Source organism: Erpetoichthys calabaricus, chromosome 8 (genome assembly GCF_900747795.2).
Source record: "Erpetoichthys calabaricus chromosome 8, fErpCal1.3, whole genome shotgun sequence".
In the NCBI taxonomy this organism is placed as follows: Eukaryota; Metazoa; Chordata; class Cladistia; order Polypteriformes; family Polypteridae; genus Erpetoichthys; species Erpetoichthys calabaricus.
In genome coordinates this window covers 152,517,672-152,540,022 of record NC_041401.2, presented here as the reverse complement: position 1 = coordinate 152,540,022, position 22,351 = coordinate 152,517,672, and the positions used below count along the sequence as shown (strand labels likewise).

Genomic DNA, 22,351 nt, shown 5'->3' with positions numbered 1-22,351 from the left:
GATCTGGAGGGATACAAGCTGACACACAAATGCTGGTGAATCTGCCTTATACGTATCTCATTGTCACTTGATTTTTTTTTATTCAATTTTATTGACTGTTCCTGCTTACGCTGAATTAGTATATGACTTACGGTCCATGATGTCAAAACCGCACTGACAAAAAACAGAGAAGTAGGTATATATGATATATGGGATTATTCATTTTATGACCTGTATAGTACATTTCGGAAAACATTATGGCGCAGATGCAATTATTCATATTAATTTGCATACCATCTTGCGGTTGTAATCTGTGACCACGTGTATTTTTTTTTTTTTTTTTTTTTCCTCCTCCGACCTTGCCCAGTCTACACATTTTGGTGCATGGTACTGTTTGTTTTGTACTCCAAGACATGCAGAGGAAAGAAAGTTCCTCTGCAAGGTGAGCCATGAGCACTCTTCTTTTCTCAGTGGACCCTGTACATGCCTTGCACAGTACATGTGCGTTGATCGCCGCCAGGTCAAGCTTGTTATAGCACATGCAATCAGCCACCTATGTGTTCCTGCTCGCACTGAATAAGCTCACGCCTTCTGGTGCATGATGTCAACACAGCACTAGAGAGAAAAAAAAAAAAGAAAGATTATGTGACATTTTGAAGAAATAATTTTATGACCTGAATAGTACCAATCAGAAAACATCATCGCACTAATGCAATATTATTTGAAAACGAACAGATCGGTTGTAAATTTATGGTACTTGTAAAAATGAGCTTTTTTCACTTTTATTCCCTGTCACATTCACGTTCTCCCTCCCCTTCTGATCGGGTCCTAACTAACAGCGCCGGCATAAATCTATACCCGATCTGACGCTGTTCGTTTTCAAATAATGTTCCATTAGTGCAATGATGTTTTCTGATTGGTACTATTCAGGTCATAAAATTATTTCTTCAAAATGTCACATATATTTGTCTTTCTTTTTTTTTCCCCTGCTGTTGTGTTGACAGCATGCACCAGAAGGCATGAGCTTTTTCAGTGCGAGCAGAAGTACATGGGTGACCGGTTGCTTGTGCTGCAACAAATTTGACCTGGCGACGATCAACGCGCATGTACTGTACAAGGCATGCACGAGTCCACTGAGAAAAGAAGAGTGTTCTTTGCTCACCTTGCAGAGGAGCTTCGTCGTCACTTCTTACAAGAAAAGGTGATGGAAAAAGAAAAGGATGATGCAACATCGACAAGCTTCTGTTTCAAGACAGCCGCTTCCCCCAAGAAAGCAAACTCAGTCAGTGTCAGTAATAGGAACCACAGCACAAAGAGAAGTGTTTACATTGCAACAGGTACACATGTCGTAAATGTAGGAAGGATGGTCCTTGGGTGTGTGGGAACTGTTAACATTTGAATTTGATGATTGTAGTTAGTGCAGAACTGACCTCTCTGTATTATTCTGTCCTCTGCATGTCCTGGAGTACAAAAGAAACCGCACCATGCACCAAAATGTGGTGACTGGGCAAGATTGGGAAAAAAAAAAAACACGTCGTCACTGATTACAACCGCAAGATGGTATGCGAATGAATATAAATAACATGAATAATGTTGCATCCGTGCCACAATGTTTTCCGAAATGTACTACAGTAATCCCTCCTCCATCGCGGGGGTTGCGTTCCAGAACCCCCCGCGAAAGGTGAAAATCTGCGAAGTAGAAACCATATGTTCATATGGTTCTTTTTATATATTTTAAGCCCTTATAAACTCTCCCACACTATTATAAACATTTCCCGCACAATTATACAGCATAAACCCTTTGTATTCTCTTAGATATTAGGTAAGATTCATTGAAATTATGTATGTAAACACAGTTTATATACAGTAAAACCTAAATATTATTTTAAAGATATCAAGCGTCTCCGATATCACATATGTTACAGCCATTACGACAGACAGGCCACCAGCAATAAATACGTACAATGCAAGAAAAGTTGTATACAGTAAAATGTGTGTACAGTGACACTAAAATATGTACATGTAATAAGTACTGTTCGTAGATAATTAATTATGGTTACACACCAACAATGACACGACGACTTGTCCGATAACGATGAGTTTAATTTTACTGCACAACAAAGGTTAGCGTTACAGCTCTTCTAAAGGAGCCTCTTCAGGCGACTGTGTAGCACCGCTGTTGTTGTTCTTCCAGCAGTCTTCAATCCAAATCCCTAAAGCAGATTCCATCCAGACTACTGCCTTATCACGTCCACTTGCAACTTGTTTTACGCCCTGGTTAAAGGACACTGCGGCCGTAGATCTTATATGCTTTTCCTCCTTTTTAAATAAAAAGAATCGTGTATTCATTGATGCCGTAATGGTGTCCTGCAGCGGTGTAGCTGTTCCCTTCCTTCAACATATCCAAAACTTTTACCTTTTCTGCAATCATTTGCATCTTCTGTTGGCACTTGGACATGGCCCCTGAAGCAGTAGCAGGAGCACGTTAATGCTGAATGAGTGAGATGAGACTTCCTGGTTAATGCAGCACTCCGTCGCTGAGCCAATCAGAACACAGGAACTTAACTATGTGCTCTGATTAGGTAGCTTCTCAGTCATCCGCCAATAGCGTCCCTTGTATGAAATCAACTGGGCAAACCAACTGAGGAAGCATGTACCAGAAGTAAAAAGACCCATTGTCCGCAGAAACCCGCGAAGCAGCGAAAAATCTGTGTTATATATTTAGATATGCTTACATATAAAATCCGCGATAGAGTGAAGCCGCGAAAGTCGAAGCGCGATATAGCGAGGGATTACTGTATACAGGTCATAAAATGAATAATTCCATATGTCATCCATATTACTAACCGAGAATGGTAAACCGGATATGGGCGCAGGGACCTGCCCGTGGACGCAGGAGACATAGTGCGCAGGCGCCACACAAAGCCCCCCTCCCCAGAGTGAAACGGGAGAGATTACGAACGTGTGCAGGCACCACACAAAGCCCCCCCCGCCCCAGAGCGAAACGGGAGAGACTACGAACCGTCTGACATGCCGCAAGCAGGATAAAGCGAGGTCAGAAATAAAAGACAGAGTAGGAAACAAAGTAAAACGTCATAAAGAGGTTAAAGAAATGGACCAAACACATGGAGAGCAGGTTACAGATGATGAAAACTGGAATGCAACAGCTTCAAAAAAACCTAGGCACGAAGCACATGCACAGCGAGATACAGAATATAAAAGCAGAACAAATGACAGTTAAACGTCCACACCACACAGTGTAGGCAGACCCAGAAGGTGCAGGCGCCTACATCGCGCGTCGGAAGGCGCGGGAAAGTACGAAAGGCAAAGGCGCCTACACAGCATGGTAAAACCCGACATAATACGGAAGGCGCAGGCGTTGCCGCCATATTGTGAGTGGCACTACTGCGTAGTGAAGGCGCAGGCGTCACCGCCATATTGTGCGTGGCACTACTGCGGAGTGAAGTTAGGAATAATGTGCTGCTTGGGATCGTACAAAATGCCGAACGCGACCCACCGTCTGAAACTGCGGAGGCAAAGCAGGCACGGGTTGAAACCGAGCAAGTTCGACTGACGGATATACGCCTACAACGCGCGTCTCAAACCACAAAAGCAGGGCAAGCACGGATTCAAAACAACGAAACTACGGGTGCCCAGTGGGCACGGGTTCAAAACGCCGGGGGTAGGCGAAGCCCCCTTGTATATACCTGTTTCTGTTTTTTGTCAGTGCAGCTTTGACATCATGGACCATAAGGTGGATACTAATTCAGCGTAAGCAGGAACAGTCAATAAAATTGAATTAAAAAAATCAAGTGACAATGAGATACGAATAAGGCAGATTCACCAGTGTTTGTGTGTCAGCTTTTATGCCTCCAGACCAGAGAATTTCCAGTTCGATTGTCTGAAAACACCACTCACATTTACAGTTATTCCCAGTTTCAAATAAAAACTAACAGCGTTAAATCCCTGGGGGTGGGGTTTGTGGGATTAAGAATATATTGTGATTGTGACTGACAGAATAAAAGTGAAAAAAGAAAAATGCTAACTTTTACAAGTACTATAAATTTACAGCGGCTGTTACAGTCACAAATCAAATGTATGTGTTTATTGTATGATATTAGCAATATAAGAGCAGCTCAATACTCAAAACGGTAAATATTGGAGACAGTCAGGATCGAATTGGGGGGACTCTTGATTACAAGTCAAGATCTTTGGACTTCAGGCTTTACACATTATATAGTATATAATACTATATAATACAAGTCAGCAATTCTTACCACTGCACCACGGAAGCTGTTGTATCATCCTTAAACCTTTTGTGAAAGTGTTTTTTTGATCTTTGGACTTCAGGCTTTACACATTATACAGTGGTGTGAAAAACTATTTGCCCCCTTCCTGATTTCTTATTCTTTTGCATGTTTGTCACACAAAATGTTTCTGATCATCAAACACATTTAACCATTAGTCAAATATAACACAAGTAAACACAAAATGCAGTTTGTAAATGGTGGTTTTTATTATTTAGGGAGAAAAAAAAATCCAAACCTACATGGCCCTGTGTGAAAAAGTAATTGCCCCCTGAAACCTAATAACTGGTTGGGGCCACCCTTAGCAGCAATAACTGCAATCAAGCGTTTGCGATAACTTGCAATGAGTCTTTTACAGCGCTCTGGAGGAATTTTGGCCCACTCATCTTTGCAAAATTGTTGTAATTCAGCTTTATTTGAGGGTTTTCTAGCATGAACCGCCTTTTTAAGGTCATGCCATAGCATCTCAATTGGATTCAGGTCAGGACTTTGACTAGGCCACTCCAAAGTCTTCATTTTGTTTTTCTTCAGCCATTCAGAGGTGGATTTGCTGGTGTGTTTTGGGTCATTGTCCTGTTGCAGCACCCAAGATCGCTTCAGCTTGAGTTGACGAACAGATGGCCGGACATTCTCCTTCAGGATTTTTTGATAGATAGTAGAATTCATGGTTCCATCTATCACAGCAAGCCTTCCAGGTCCTGAAGCAGCAAAACAACCCCAGACCATCACACTGCCACCACCATATTTTACTGTTGGTATGATGTTCTTTTTCTGAAATGCTGTGTTCCTTTTACGCCAGATGTAACGGGACATTTGCCTTCCAAAATGTTCAACTTTTGACTCATCAGTCCACAAGGTGTTTTCCCAAAAGTCTTGGCAATCATTGAGATGTTTCTTAGCAAAATTGAGACGAGCCCTAATGTTCTTTTTGCTTAACAGTGGTTTGCGTCTTGGAAATCTGCCATGCAGGCCGTTTTTGCCCAGTCTCTTTCTTATGGTGGAGTCGTGAACACTGACCTTAATTGAGGCAAGTGAGGCCTCCAGTTCTTTAGACGTTGTCCTGGGGTCTTTTGTGACCTCTCGGATGAGTCGTCTCTGCGCTCTTGGGGTAATTTTGGTCGGCCGGCCACTCCTGGGAAGGTTCACCACTGTTCCATGTTTTTGCCATTTGTGGATAATGGCTCTCACTGTGGTTCGCTGGAGTCCCAAAGCTTTAGAAATGGCTTTATAACCTTTACCAGACTGATAGATCTCAATTACTTCTGTTCTCATTTGTTCCTGAATTTCTTTGGATCTTGGCATGATGTCTAGCTTTTGAGGTGCTTTTGGTCTACTTCTCTGTGTCAGACAGCTCCTATTTAAGTGATTTCTTGATTGAAACAGGTGTGGCAGTCATCAGGCCTGGGGGTGGCTACGGAAATTGAACTCAGGTGTGATACACCACAGTTAGGTTATTTTTTTAACAAGGGGGGCAATTACTTTTTCACACAGGGCCATGTAGGTTTGGATTTTTTTTCTCCCTAAATAATAAACACCATCATTTAAAAACTGCATTTTGTGTTTACTTGTGTTATATTTGACTAATGGTTAAATGTGTTTGATGATCAGAAACATTTTGTGTGACAAACATGCAAAAGAATAAGAAATCAGGAAGGGGGCAAATAGTTTTTCACACCACTGTATAGTTTATGTCTACATTTTGTCATTTAAAACAGAAACTTTTTTCATATTTTAGTAATAAAGATGTGTTTTCACAGATTATTGTAGAAATGAAATGCATGTGTTCCAAATAACAATCTATTATTTCCATTCTAAAACTCCAGCACTTCACTCCCAGATAATCAAGGCTGGAACTGGGAAAACTTTTGTGCCCGTTCTGCAGAGGTGGGGGGATGGAATAGTAGGCTGCTTGTCTTGATCGGCACATTTACAAGACAAAAGACACTGACAGAGAGGTGCGAAGGGATTTAAGGTGGGACGGATTTACGAGTGTTTTCGTAGGCTTTGGTAATTCTAGTGTTAACTACAGATAGGTGGACCTCCTGTTTAACAGACAGCTTCATCACAATCATGACGCACTACATTATTGACTGTTCTCCAGACACATGCTTTCTATGAAAGACATACAAGTGATCACTTGTTAGAAATACTATTCATATTACTAACCGAGAATGCTAAACCGGATGGACGCAGGGACATCCGGCCATGGGCCGTAGCCGCAAAAAGACGTACTGCGCAGGCGCACCAAGAAATGAGGCGCCGCGAGAGGCGGACACGACCACAGAAAAAAGGAGTGAGCACAGAAAAAAGGAGTCAAACACAGGCGACGCACATAGCGCCGCACGAGCAAAACACCCCCCCCCCCCCACACACACACACACACACACACACAAGCAACGGACGGGACACACACAAAGAGGACGATTCAACAAGCCCCTGGCACACAAAAAAAAAGAGCCCGCAAACCAAAAGCCCCCCACACACACACACACACACACAAGCAACGGACGGGACACACACAAAGAAGAGGATATAATCCCATTGCACACGAAACGGGACGCACACAAAGAGGAGGATTCAACAAGCCACAAGCACACAAAAAAAAGCCACGAGCACCAGACAAAGCCCATTGGACACGAAACGGGACAGACTACGGACATAGCAAACGAAAACATACACAAAAACGACGATTCAGACCCACGACCACAGTAACCTATAACAAATGACACACAAAGCCCCATTTCTAAATGAACCGTCCGTATTAAACATACGTCATCTCAACACGTTCACAATATGCAGCATAGGTAGATCTCATTACAATGAGGCACTATTAACCGTTCAACCGCAGAAAAGGCTCCATATTAACAGTGAGTGCGATCCTCCTTATTACTTATCCATATTTCTCACGCTCAAGAACAAACAAGTCATGAATTCACGATCACAGGTACAAAACGATACCGCTCGGATAACGGGACCAAACACAATTCACACTATGCAGCATAGGTGGATCTCATTACAATAAGGCACTATTAACCGTTCAACCGCAGAAAAGGCTCCATATTAACAGTGACTGCAATACTCCTTATTACTTATCCGTAATTCTAGAAGAAAAAATGTCTCGGCTCCAAAAACGCAAAGCTCAACTAAAGCTTCTAACTAACGATGTACCTAAAAGTAAAAACTTTATGAACTGCATTAGATCCTACAATAGTTCATTTGCTTTTGCATCTACCGGAGTAAATATCAGGCCACCAAAAGGCAATGGCCCATACTGCTTTCCCATATGTGCACAAATACTGCATCGCATTGGAACAGTGCACCCTGAAACAAATCAACAACGCAAATATGCACAAATCTACATCCTAGATCCACATGACGCAATCTATCAATCAAAGTGCTGCATCGCAACAGGCACGGATTCAAAACGAAACACCTCCCGTCTCAGACATACGTTAACGGCAAGGAAGGCTACAACGGGCTTCTCACACAGCACAGGCAAATCGATCACAGCTCCAAAACAACACGTCCCAAATACTACACATGCAACAACGCGCCTCTCAAACGGCACAAGCAAAACATACACCAGGAAAATTCATTCGGATTAATGAATGTCATTTGCAATCATTGTCATTCAGTTCACTTCCCTCAAGAAAAAACTGGCAATACAAGTAATACATTTACACGTTGTTGTCAAAAGGGTCAAATTAGACTGCCTCCTTTACATTCATATCCTGAATATCTACAGAAGCTTCTAACTAACGATGTACCTGAAAGTGAAATCTTTATCAACTGCATTAGATCCTACAAATCGGTATCCACTATGAACATTAACGGTGGCACTGCACGTGACATCCGTCTTGCAAAAATGTTAATTATTGATGAATGTACAATGGCATCCAGTCACTTACTCAACACCATTCATAAACTTCTACAAACGTTTATGAATAATAATATTCGCTTTGGAGGAAAGGTACTTTTATTAGGAGGAGATTTTAGACAGTGCTTAGCTATTCTTCCACATGCCATACGCTCAGCTATTGTTCAGTGCACCTTAAAATACGCAGACAATTGGCATTGCTTTCAAAAGATACAGTTAGTAAAAAAGATACGATGTCCAGAACCAGATCATAACAATTGATTATTACAACTGGGAGATGGTACACTCACCAATACAGATGGACTTCACCCACATATTATTACAATTCCTCAAGCCTTCATCTGCAACGACTTAGTTACAGACAGATTTGGAACAGCAATCTCATTAGACCAAATGCCCCTTTTAACACAACGCACTATATTATGTCCAAAAAATATATTAATGTGGAAAACATAAATACCCAAGTCATTCCATTACTTCCTGGAGAGACACAACTCTTTCTAAGCTCTGACAAACTTGACTCTGATCACAACAATAACCATCTTCATTGACATTACAAGTTCTGAGCTGGAATTACCTTTTACACTTAAACGGCGTGTACAAAGAAATTTTCCAATAAACCTTTACACTGTGCCACACACTTTATTGTTTGCTTTCTATTTGCATCATCTACACCTTCACACTATTCTATATCTCATTCATACATCACGCTCTTTGTCATTCACAACACCAGGGGTTGGCGAGCGAAGCGAGCAGGGGGCGGAGCCCCCTAGTAGTTAGCTGTAAATGAGTGGAAAATTAACAGACCAAACACCACCATTTCCATGACAATGGACAACACAAAGAACATTGTGAAAGTAGTTGATGTGGCTAGATTTTTTACTAAACATGCAATGCTTTGCACATACTCTTCTATGATGCCAAGTTAAATGTATGGTCATTAACCAGATATTCCGGCTTTTAGGCTGAATGAGAAAAGTAGTTACTTTATTCCTTCGTAGCTCTGGTGCTGCAGCAGTGCTAAAGGAAAAATTAGAGATCCTCCAGCCTCTCTTACACAAGCTTATTAAGAATATTCCAACTAGTTTTAAGTTCTCAACACTTACAGACAGAAGTATTAAGAGGAACATTAAAGACATTGTTACTCTGTCTGAATAAGATATGAAAATAGCTGAGGATGTGGATCAGGCTTTCAAACCACTAATAATGGTGATAACTCTGTTGGACACGGAACAGCTGACAAAAGATTCACGGATAATGCCACTGAAATACACAATCCTGGCATAAAGCAAAGTAACTCTGGTTCAGCAGTTGTGAACGATGTGAATTCTGCCATTGCATCTGACTTCAACAACAGATACTCCATCTGGTCAACATGTACAGTGGAACCTCGGTTCACGAACGTCTTGGTACACGTACAAATCGGTTTACGACCAAAAAGTTTGTCAAACTTTTGCCTCGGTTCACGACCACACACTCGGTATACGAACAAGCCAGTTTCCCTTTCGGTTTGTACATGTTGAGTCTCTCCCTGTGCATTTCCTGTGCAGCGAGAGAGAGCCGCGCACACACACAGGCAGCGCCAGAGAGAGACAGACGCACACACACAGGCAGCGCGAGAGAACGAGCTGCGAACACACACAGGCAGCGTGAGCGAGAGAGAGGGCTGGACTCATAAGGTAGAGAAGACAGTTAAAGAATGCACTTGGCTTGATTTTGTTTTCACTTCTGTTTACAGCGATCGGTTCGTAGCGTGCATTGTTGCAATGTTACTGTTCTTGGTGGTTTATTAAATTATGCATTTTTTCAAATGTTCATTTTTTTCCCTGTGCTTAAAACTCATTAAAAAAAAAAAAAAAAAAAAAGTGTTTTTAGCTAGCGGTTGGTATCGCTATAGCGCGAACTATTGCAGTGTTAGTTTTCTCTGTTGTTCAAGGTTTTCTCATTGTTATTCAATGTTTTTACATTTAGTTTACTATTACACTGTGCATTCTATGGTTTAATTAACTATATTTGTGCTTAAAAACTTAAAAAATACATATATATATATATATATATTTACATACAGTTCGTATGGTCTGGAACGGATTAATTGTATTTACATACAGTCCTATGGGGGAAATTGCTTCGGTTCACGACCAAATCGGTTTATGACCAGAGTTTTGGAACGAATTATGGTCGTGAACCGAGGTTCCACTGTATTCAGTTTCTTCATGTGAGCACTGCACTTGACCCACGGTTTAAATCTCTGCCTTTTCCTGCAAAATCTGTCCCCAGTGAGAGGGTCTTCTCTAATACAGGGGACAGTGTCACAGCTCAGAGAACAAACCGCTTACCTGAGAATGTGGATATGATGTTCTAGAAGAAAAATTTTAAACGTAAATGAAACATTTCCATAAAAATATGTGGTTAACTGCATGCACTAGCTACTGTTTATTTCTTTTTATTTTTTTAACATTTTCGTTTACAGGTCTCAAGATAATCATTATTTATGTTTACATAGTTAATTTAAGTGAAGTTAATATACCATGTTCTTTAGTGTTCTAAGGGGATTTAATAAAACACAGATTTTTTTTTTTTTTTTTTTAAATGTGGTGTCAACCGAACTGTGGATCAAAAATTGAATTCTAAACTGAACCATGGATTTGAGGAATCATTATACCCATACAGTCATCTATGAAATGTTACTCAGATTGGTTACTTAAAACAAGACTGCTGTCTATTAAGATTATCTGTGTGTCCCTTGATGGCTGAGCAGTCCAATCCATGAGCCACAAGTTATGTGGTGGTCAATATAAAAGATTTTTTTTTGAAAGCCATCTTTGCAAATCTAAGAATTTCTCCTCTCCTTTTGTCACAGTTTAAGTATCACTTGTTGAATCATGTGTTACCATAAAAAACAATCCATAAATCCAACTTTTTGTAAAGCAGGTCTTGAGGATGTCTTCGTACTATTTTTTGCAGCCGCCATGAATTCTGGAGTAAACAAAAAAAATGTACCAAAAATTTAAATAAAAATAATGAAGTGTCAGTGTGTATTACGGAACACTTGTAAAGTAATACTGTAAATGTGAGTGGTAAGTGGTTTATTTGTAACATGTCAGTATATAGTAGTATATACTAATGACTGGTGAACTAAGCCCCATGAATCTTTTGAGGCCTCTTCCCAGTTGTGGTGGAAAAATATTTAACGTTTCAAAGCTTCAAAAATAGTGACATCTGGTGGTTTACAGAAATCATAGCAGCCATGAACTTGAGACAGTGGAGGATGCACGCATCCAACCCCTTTTTGATTTTAATTTCAATAAGCCAGGTGCACTATAAGTATGCTTTGTGTGCTAATTTTGATTTTATGATAATCATATTGTAATTTAAATGCTGCATATTAGTATGTGTGACAATTTTGTACTATAAAATCTTAAATTTTGAAGATGTCATTTGTTGCCATGACAGCAACCTATATGAATATATTAAAGAAACTACAGCTGATTCATTATTGTGTGCAAATTTTTCATGTACAGAGACTTTTTGCTGTGATGCAATGTAAACAGTTGGGGAATGTGCAAACATTCAAAGAGGGTCAAAAATGGTTTAGGGAATGTGCCTGTGGAGCAGGACCACATATAAGAGGGTTTAGGAAATGTGTACACTTACCTACAATATTAATGACACATTAAAATTAATCTACAGAAGAACCATATAGTATCACATTTACTTTATTGTCAGATAACAGATCAAAATGTTCCCATACACAATCACTTTTTTTTACTTATAGCATTTAATTCAAGATCATCTCTGTGTAAAGTACAACTGGTAGTTTCACATCCAGTTTAATAGCACATGTGATAGCACAAAACTTCAAACTAGTCAGACCATTCCTAGTTTTTCAGTGACATTCTGGCTTCAGATGTCATCAGGCACACAATTATGGGACTTGAATATAATCTTCGACCCACAAAAGTGACACGAGCTTCAGTGCCTTGGTGTTAGACATTCCATCCCTAGTATACACAAAGTGTCTACTTAAGGATAAATGGAATTAATTGGAGAAAATATTCTTTATTTTGTTAAAGAGCCTTGATTTTTTTTTTATTTAATTCCAGGGGCAGCATTCAGTGCTGGAGTCACAGGTGGCATCAGCACCTCTGTTGCAGTGTTTTGCCATGAGCTCCCACATGAGCTTGGTAAGTGTTCTTAATTTTGCTGTTATATGATTCATAGATTTTTAATTTTTACAATACTTAAGTCAGTGGCAGAGTAGGAAGTTTCTTGTCATTATAGCATATACACTTTCTTTACACAATGTGTTTTTGCTGTTTTAGTGTGTACTGACCAAGTAAGAATATGTTGAATTCTTTGGACTGCTTACAGATTTGATTTGTCACCATCAATTATTCTGCAGTGCTGACTCAATCCTACAAGCAGGACACAAAGGATTTCACTGGACCATTCTAAATTGTTGTCCTGATTAATACATTGTTTCTTTTCCATTATGCCACAATTCAAGCTCTTAATTAATTTTAATCTTAGGGTTAAAATAAACTTCAATTTATTATTTTAATTTATAATTAAACAAAAAAAACGCATTTTCATGTTGGAGAAGACCGCTGGGATCATGTCCATTCAGTGCATTAAGCACAGCATGCGTTAAAGCTAGCATTTCATATGTATAATGGATACGTAAACAGGGAAAAAAAAAGCAGGCTCCTCATTCACATGCTGACTGACTCAAAAGTATTGCCTTAGAAGCTGCCTTATCCTGAACCTACAATGAATTAATGGATAATTTCTGCTAGATGTCATTTGAAGTATTCTGATTTGTTACACCTATGTTGTATGTCTGCTGTGGCTTTGTAATATGATAACCCTGAAGTCGTTTACTCACTTGGGATAGGAGGAAATTCCCCTTAGGTCAAATGAATTAGCTGCTGTTTACTGACTTGGAGGCTTGGGTTGTGACCATCAGCCTCTCCTTCTGGGAACGTAAAACAAAGTTGTTGTTGCAACTTGCGCATTGATTCATCGATTTTTATTTCCTCAACACTCACATTTCATTTCAGGGCTGTGGAAATCAGAACCCACCCCAGCTATGTCAAATACAATGCAGGGTACAACAATGGATGTAACACTATTCTACCATATGCTGTGTATTGTTTGTTTTTGTTTTTTTTGTAGTTTTATGGTGATATGAATCATATTTGCAATTAAAGTGTTTTTAGATGTATTTAAAGTTGAAAAACTATCATAACGCCAGCCAGCTCTAATGTAGATATCATTCCAAAACACATCTTTCTATATTTATACTCTTCCATTCTTACCTGAAATAGAAATACATTTTGAACATAACCTGTTTTTTGGAATGATCCTTTATTTTTTACTACTGCCTAACTAATTTTAGCATATGATGACCAAATAACCATTGGTATACTGTTAAATTTTAACTTGTCATTAAAGTTATAATATACACTACATACCTTGCTACATTCACGCATTGGATAAATAATACATGTATTATTCTGTCAATCTGTCAGTATTTAAAATCTAGCACAACAAAGATGAAGACATTTATACATTTTCATGTTTTGCACATAAACATTTTAATACACACTAATATAATAATTAGGATAATAAATAGGAGAGGGATACTTTGGATCATTTATTTGAATAATTTGGTTAAATATTGGGCCTGATTTAGATGTATCCTGTTGTGACAAAGCAGGTTGGCTACACTCTCCCAAAACAATTTTGGAAGCCTCTGGAACCCGCATCCATTGATAGTCATAACCAAGTATTGGGCCCGTGGCAAGTGAGGACACACACTGACTGCAAGGGATGGATGTAAAAGTGCCAGTGCTTTTATTTCACCGGTGCTTTTAAAATACAATCCAATGAAACAGTAAAACAGTGCAGAGCTTCTTCTGAGATTAAATAAATAATCCTGTGTTTAAAAACTGAACGTAAAAACAAAGTCAGGATTTCCTTTTTAAAATCCACAGATGCAAGGCATCCATGCCACACCTTTCTCTTTTCCTTTTTGCAGCATCCATCCTCCTGACTGTCACTGTCATGCCTTTCTTGTCTGTTTTACCTCCATTCTATGTTTTCTTTTCCTCTCTCCTTTTTTTTTGTGAAATTTGTGAATTTCCCCTTGGGATTAATAAAGTATCCTATCTATCTATCTCTCTCTCTCTCCTACAGCCCGACACATCTTCCCGTATTGTTCCACCGACTCACTCGTCTTAGGTCTTGCAGTTGGCGGAGATGTCAAAGCCACCTCTGGCTTTTGACACGACTGCCTCCATTGGCGTGTCTGCTGTGCCGTGACAAGCCATCTCTCTCCTATCATCTTTTCACCCAAAACTTGGTGCCTACTGGATCCCTAAGGAGATCTCTCAAACATTCCCTGCTACCCCTTTGCTTTTCTGTGGGGAACCAATCTGCCCTAAGAATGTGAATTACTCCTTCCTCCGTGGTACCCCTGACTGCTTGCCTCCAGTCCTCTGTATGGGCTGACGGAGTATTGCCTTGATGTGGTATTTGGGCGGTTTCTTGTTCACCCTCTCTTTTCTTGTCCCCCCTTGTGCTCATCTGACTCCCCCTTATATGCCTCTATGGGTGAAACGACTCGAACACAAACTGCATGAAGTCAATAAAGCAATCTAGACAGACCACACCCTCACATGCATGTGTGCCTCATTTCGATCACTCCACCAACTCCATACAGACATGCAAGACCACACACCCACGGAGATCAAGCCAGTCATTTATTTATTTATTTATTTATTTATTAACAAACTGACCAATTCCTGATTATCGATGGACTCACTATTCCATACACCTCCCCACTTAAGCCAACAGCTGCACCGGAAGGCACCACTCCTCAACCAACCCAGTGCAACTGTTAGCAAAGGTCCACACTGTGGCCTTGTCACTATACTATAAAGCGTTAAATAGTAAAAGCATTAAAAACCTCACACTAATATCAAAATCCCAAGCCTCCCTTCTAAAATCAGGACATTGAAAGAATGAGAACTTAAACATTTAAAACAATAAATTCATAAATAATGAGTCTATTAAGAAGCTCAAACTCCGTACAGACATGCAAGCCTGCAAACCCACACAGATCGACCTGGCCATTTATTTATCTATTTGTTTATTAACAAATTGACCATTTGCTGCTTAACCATGGACCCATTCCACAACTGCCCAATAAAACTCTTTTTGGCTTTACCCTGAAAATAGAATTGTCCACACAGAAATTTTCGAAGTACGTCATGTTACAACCAAAAGAAATGTCACAAAACATATATTGGAAAAAGCTGTTGAGTTAACTCTGTAAAGGGTTACAATATTAAAGCTCTGGGGCTCCATCAAACTATGGTTGGAACCATATGGTACAAATGGGGAAGTCTTGAGGCACTAATTTTTTTTTTCCAGAAGTGATTGTCCTGTTGTAGTGCCAGTTGTTGCTTCTGAGACTGGCATACTCAGTTATCGTGTCTAAGGTGTGTAAGATAGATAGATACTTTATTAATCCCCAAGGGGAAATTCACATACTCCAGCAGCAGCATACTGATAAAACCAATATAAATTAAAGAGTGATAAAAACACAGTGCAAATTAAAAAGTGCAAGGTGGAGAGTGAGAGGCAGGTATAACAGTCAATAACATTGTATAATGTTACCATTTACTCCCCCGGGGTGGAATTGAAGAGTCGCATAGTGTGGGGGAGGAACGATCTCCTCAGTCTGTCAGTGGAGCAGGACAGTGACAGCAGTCTGTCGCTGAAGCTGCTCCTCTATCTGGAGATGATACTGTTCACTGGATGCAGTGGATTCTTCATGATTGACAGGAGCCTGCTCAGCCCCTGTTGTTCCACCACAGATGTCAAACTGTCCGGCTCCGTGCCTACAATAGAGCCTGCCTTCCTCACCAGTTTGTCCAGGCGTGAGGCGTCTTTCTTCTTTATGCTGCCTCCCCAGCACACCACCACGGAGAAGAGGGTGCTCGCCACAACCGTTTGATAGAACATCTGCAGCATCTTATTGCAGATGTTGAAAGACGCCAGCCTTCTAAGGAAATATAGTTGGTTTTGTCCTCTCGTGCACAGATCATCAGAATTGGCAGTCCAGTCCAGTTTATCATCGAGCTACACTCCCAGGTATTTATAGGTCTGTACCCTCTGCACACAGTCACCTCTGATACTCATGGGGTCCGTGAGGGGCCTGGACCTCCTAAAATCTACCACCAGCTCTTTGGTTTTGCTGGTGTTCAGTTGTAGGTGGTTTGAGTCGCACCATTTAACAAAGTCCTTGATGAGGTTCCTATACTCCTCCTCCTGCCCACTCGTGATGCAGCCCACGATAGCAGTGTCGTCAGCAAACGATTGCGCGTGGCAGGACTCCGAGTTGCATTAGAAGTTTGATGTATATAGGCTGAACAGGACTGGAGAAAGCACAGTCCCCTGCAGTGCTCCTGTGCTGCTGACCACAATGCCACAATGTCAGACCTGCAGTTCCCATGACGCACATACTGAGGTTTGTCTGTAAGATAGTCCACGATCAATGCCACCAGGTATGAATCTACTCCCATTTCTGTCAGCTTGTCCCTAAGGAGCATAGGTTGGATGGTGTTGAAGGCGCTAGAGAAGTCCAGAAACATAATTCTTACTGCACCACTGCCTCTGTCCAAGTGGGAGAGGGATCGATGTAGCATGTAGAAGATGGCATCCTCCACTCCCACCTTCTCCTGGTATGTGAACTGCAGAGGGTCAAGGGTGTGGCAGACCTCAGGTGGTGAAGCAGCAGCTGCTCCATGGTCTTCATCACATGTGACATCAGGGCGACAGGCCTGAAGTCATTCAGCTCACTCGGATGTGATACCTTTGGGACTGGGGAGATGCAAGATGTTTTCCAAAGCCTCGGGACTCTCCCCTGTTGCAAGCTCGGGTTGAAGATGCGCTGTAGAGGACTCCCCAGCTCCAATGCACACAGTTAGGTCAATAATCCTATTTCCCCGGGTGTTACAATCCACATACTGGGAGAAGGTAGGTAATGTTTTGTCCAGTGTCACATGGTTAAAATCTCCAGAGATTAGCACAAGCGCCTCGGGGTGCTGTGTTTGTAGTTTAGCAACAGCAGAGTGGATGATGTCACCTGTTATATGCACTGTCCGCAGAAACCCGCGAAGCAGCGAAAAATCCACGTTATATATTTAGATATGCTTACATATAAAATCCGCGAAGTCGTGAATCCACGAAAAGTGAACCACGAAGTAGCGAGGGATTACTGTATTGACTTTTTTCACAAATAAGCCTGGTTCTGCTGAAATAAAGCCATGACTTGTCCAAGTTGATCACGAGGGCTGCACGGCAAAAGTGATGTGGGGCTGCATACTGAATTTTTTTTATATCTACTGTATCCTAAGTGATGAATTTCAAGGAGAGGCTGGTTATGTCGGTGCAAGATTAATAAACAAAGGGATGAATATGACCCAACAGGAAGTGCATCTTTTTGTCATGTAGGTCACCTACTCATATACTCATCCTTGCTTTGCTGCTTTTGGTGAATAGGTATGAAACTCCACCCTCTCCTTTTTTTACACTCTTAAAGCCAGTAATAACTGGCACAACACTTCTTCCATCAGCAGACGCTCAGTTCCACTGCTGTTAAATTATTAGTTATGTGACCTTGATCAAACGCTGTCACTTACTGACATAAGGAGAATATCAACATGCCAATGGAACATTCTGCCTCAAGTATAAATGCATTTCGGTTGCAGACAACGATAAGTATAAACAAGGCTTTAATGTCACAGGGGGCCAGTGATCATTGCAGCAGCACTGAGTGTGAGGCAAGAAGCCAGTGGGTTTAGCAGCCAGGAAATGCTGTGTTTGTGCCATTATGGCCATCAGGAGGCCAGTAATTGGGGACAAGGTTGGAGGTGAGATGTAAATACACGGGGGCAGAGGAAAAAAGGCTTCCTCTGTTAGGCAGTTTTGGCTACCTAATATGAAGTAAGGCCTGCCATATTTATTTTTTGTATTGCTTCAATAAAACCCCTATAAGTAGAACACTCTGGTCTCTATTGGTGATTGTTCTGGGCTGTAGGGATCACTGAGAAGTGCCCCCTTAACGTGAAACAAGATTCTCTGATCTGATGAAGGAAAGATTCAATTGTTTGGGGTCAATTCTAAGCATCATGTATGGAGGAAACCAGGCACTGTTCATTATCTACACAATACCATTCTAACTGTGAAGCATGGCTGGTGGTAGCAGCATCATTCTGTGGGGTTATTTTTCAGCTGCAGGGACTGGGACAGTAAGTAGGGCGGAAAAAAAGATAAATGGTGCAAAGTACGGAGATCCAGTTGAAGTCAGAAGTTTTCATACACTTACGGTGAATTCTTTAAAACTCACTTTATAACCCCTCCACAGATTTTATACTAATGAAATATAAATTTGCATATCATTGAAGACATCACAGTTGTAAAGGAAAAAAATCATTTTTTCCAACAATTTTCACAGACCAAGCATTTCACTTTCTATTAACAAATTCACAATTCCAGTGGGTGAAAACTCACCTCCAGTCCACTTTATACTTTCCGTCTTTGAAGGCTACTTCGATTGCGCCAGGTTAGTATATAACAAGGGGGGCTCCGCCCCCTGCTCGCTTCGCTCGCCTACCCCCGGCGTTGGGTATCCTGAAATACATTAGTCGAGCTCGTTCGTCTTGGAGCCGTGCCCGCTCTGCTTGCGGCATTTCAGACGCGCATTGTAGGCGCCTGCGTTCATTGATTTTATCCAGCCGGGCTCGTGTTTGAATATCCGTCAGTCGAGCTCGTTCGTTTTGAACCCATGCCTGCTTTGCTTCCGCAGTTTCAGACGCGCGTTGTAGGCGCCTGCGTTCATTGATCTTATCTAGGTGGGCTCGTGTTTGTATCGTTCAGCTGTATTGTGTTTGAATTCAGTGTAAAGCGTTCAGCGGTTTGTACAATCCCAAGCAGCACATTACTCCTAACTTCACCCCGCAGTAGTGCCACTCACAATATGGCGGTGACGCCTGCGCCCTTCGTACTATCTTTGTGGACCTGTGGGGCCGCCGTAGCCTCTTCCGTTTGAATCCGGGCTGCAGCGCAGAATCCTCTTTTTGGCGTGGCTGTGTCGGTAGTCGTTAGCTATGGGCGCCTTGTTGCTTCATTTCTCATTCACGTCAGTTGAGCTGTTTCGTTTTTGGGCCGTGAGTCCTTAGTTCGCGGTGGATACGACTTGGATTGCGGTTTATGAGACGTGCGCTGTACGTGCCTGCGCAGTACGTCTCATGGTCCCATCGCCGTGTATCTGCGTCCATGCCATCCGGTTTAGTTAGTAAACCTGCGTCCATGCCATCCGGTTTACCATTCTCGGTTAGTAATATGGATGACCAATGTTACTCAGTATGTTATTTGCTTTGTTGTCATTGAAATGCTTCTTGTTAACTCCTTTTTTGGTAAAAATATTGTTTTTACAGTCAGGAATTGAACCTAACACTCCTCCTCAGTATCCTCATTTGTGTCGGCCTCTCTTGCCTGGTGCTTCCGGTCTTAATCAGGTTTGACTGAGCAACCAAAGCCAAATTGACCAATCAGATTGTTCAAAGATACTGGCCATACACACACAGACAATAGCATTTTATTATATAGTAGATTTTTTATGAAAATAAACCATAGCTGAGGACAGTTATTTAGATCACAGGGGCAAATTAAATGTTCAGTTTGATTTAATCATTAATCATTCTAAAACTTACAAATGTAGAGCACTGAAAGTTTAACAATACTTAAAGGATTTAAGGATTTTACTTTAAGGATGTGTACTTAACCAATAGTCATCTAACAAGGTATTTGTTTGTTTCCATAGGTGACTTTGCAGTCCTTCTGAAGGCTGGGATGTCAGTAAAACAGGCCATTGTTTATAATCTTCTTTCGGCTTTAATGGCTTATGTGGGAATGGTAATTGGAACTGCAGTGGGACAGTACACCCATGATGTAACCCTCTGGATCTTTGCAATTACTGCTGGGATGTTTCTCTATGTAGCTTTGGTAGATATGGTGAGTATGTGCATGTTAATAATAAAATAAAAAGGTTTCTTAACAGCAATTTAGAATGTACAGGAGTGATTAATGACAAGAAGCTATCTGGTTTGCCTCAGAAAGCCCATTGGGTAACACCGTTTACATTTAAAATACAAGTATTTGTTTTGTCCAGGATATGATAGGAGGCAGCAGTGATGAAAAGGTCGTTTGGCCTGAGTCTTTTAATGTAATGCATATTGCAGTTCTAATCTAATCTATGTCCTACCTAGCCAGAACATATCCTCTCCTGCTGCCATAAGGCATTAAGAGAAGGAAAGGACACTATCTGTGGCACCATGACCTAAGTACTGAAGGTGTTAACCGCAACTATCTGCAGTGCTATCATTAGCATCAAGCACTTGGAACCACCAAAGAATATGAACATATTAGGAAATAAGGGCCCACTCCTGTCCTAGACAGAAGGGGTTACCCTTTGAGATTCCCAGAGTTCACTTGCATGATCACCTTGAGATCTGACATCACTCTGGTGTCTGAATTGACAAAGCTGGTGGTCATATTGGAACTCCCACTTCCCTCCCAAGAAAACATTAAGGAGGCTAACTAGATCAAAAGAATTAATCACAAGGACCTTGTGGAGCAACTTTACAACTGTAAGTGGAAGATTTGAAACTTATCAGTAGAGGTGTGCTGCAGGTGGGTAAGTCCCATCAGTAAAGTCTACAGTTTACTGAGAGTGGCAGATTCATCAGGAGTGAGATAGAGGTGGCAGAAGGTACCTTTAGATGGCTGTGGGTCAGGATGAGTGAGCTGCGGAGTGTGAGCACTACTTGGACACTGGCCAGGGTTGCCAGTACAAGGGTTCCTTAAGTTGAAAGTCGTGAAATACCCAATGATCCCAATGTGTATCACTGATGATCTTTCCCAGTGGATCAGAAGACTGCTTAATTAATTAATAATTAACAAATTAAAAGGGGGTGAAATATTTAAATTTAATATAAGGTAAATAATTAGAATTTGGAGTAATATGTAAATAATATTTAATGTTTAAGTTAAATGCAAAAGATGGTGAAATGTTTCCAAGCTGTAGGAAAGACAAACAACCTATGACCTTTTCAATGCAGTTTCATTTTTTTTTACCTCACTCAGAATTTCTCTGCATTCTTGTGCACATGCAGTTGTGCTAGTACAGATGAAAATGATTGAAAAGGAATAAGACCAATGTAATAAGCAGGTGCTGGATTTCATTAGTTGTAGAGTTGCAAAGTGATAGTCCCAATGTGTATTGTTTGAAGTAAAAACATTAAATGCTCTAGAAGTCCTGGCACTTTGCACAGAGCCAAACTATAACATTTTATTGTGCTCTGACATTTATTTTTTCATCATAAATGTTTCTAAATATACTAATGTAATTATTTTATAAACTGTATGTAGTACCTCAGTGGATATAGGTGCATGTGCTATGAAAATAAATTTAATGTGGAGCACATCTGGGAAGTTTGAAGAATATGTTGATTAAATGCAATCCAAGAAAATTTACCCAGTTAAAGTAAACATTGACTGCTGTTTTTTGTTATCTGTTAGTAATAGCTAAAACACCATTTGGATTTGTGAGATAAATTAATTCTATACAGTTTGTTTTAGCACAGACCTTATGAGAATTCAGTAATAATCTGCTGTATAAACACCACAAGCCTGTTTTTTTTTTTTTTCTCCTGAATGGCTTTAGTATAGCTGATCAAAGAACACGTGTCGATTGAGTCTAGCGGATCACGTTGTGTCAGTTGAGTCTAGCTTGTTATAAACCTGTCAGGAACTCTACAACTGGCTTTTTCAAGGCTTTATGCTATTGTCTGTGATTCATCTGAGAAATACTATATATTGTAAGCTTGTCTTGTTTACACTGTTAACTTCCTCTGTGTCAATATGTACAAAACATAATCTTTAAGGACTGTAGTCCAAATATTCATCTTGCTTCTTCTCTTGAAATTTGCCAACTATTTAGTATCTTCAAATCCAAACTGATGGCCACAATTGACATCCAGCAGATTTATGTACAGCAGCATTAAATTAACCTTATTTACAGTCACTCCATGCTTCTTGAATGCTGATGATAATCACT

The 22,351-nt window shown here is 40.6% G+C and overlaps 1 protein-coding gene across 2 annotated transcripts in view; it reads left to right on the top strand.

The window, feature by feature from the left end:
* Positions 1 to 22,351, top strand: part of slc39a10 (solute carrier family 39 member 10) — a 168,374-nt gene that overhangs the window by 127,208 nt on the left and 18,815 nt on the right. For both annotated transcript variants that reach the window (XM_028807627.2, XM_028807624.2), the window contains exons 9-10: positions 12,267 to 12,347; positions 20,057 to 20,247. In XM_028807627.2, the coding sequence (XP_028663460.2) occupies positions 12,267 to 12,347; positions 20,057 to 20,247 (272 nt within the window). The remainder of the gene's footprint in view (positions 1 to 12,266; positions 12,348 to 20,056; positions 20,248 to 22,351) is intronic.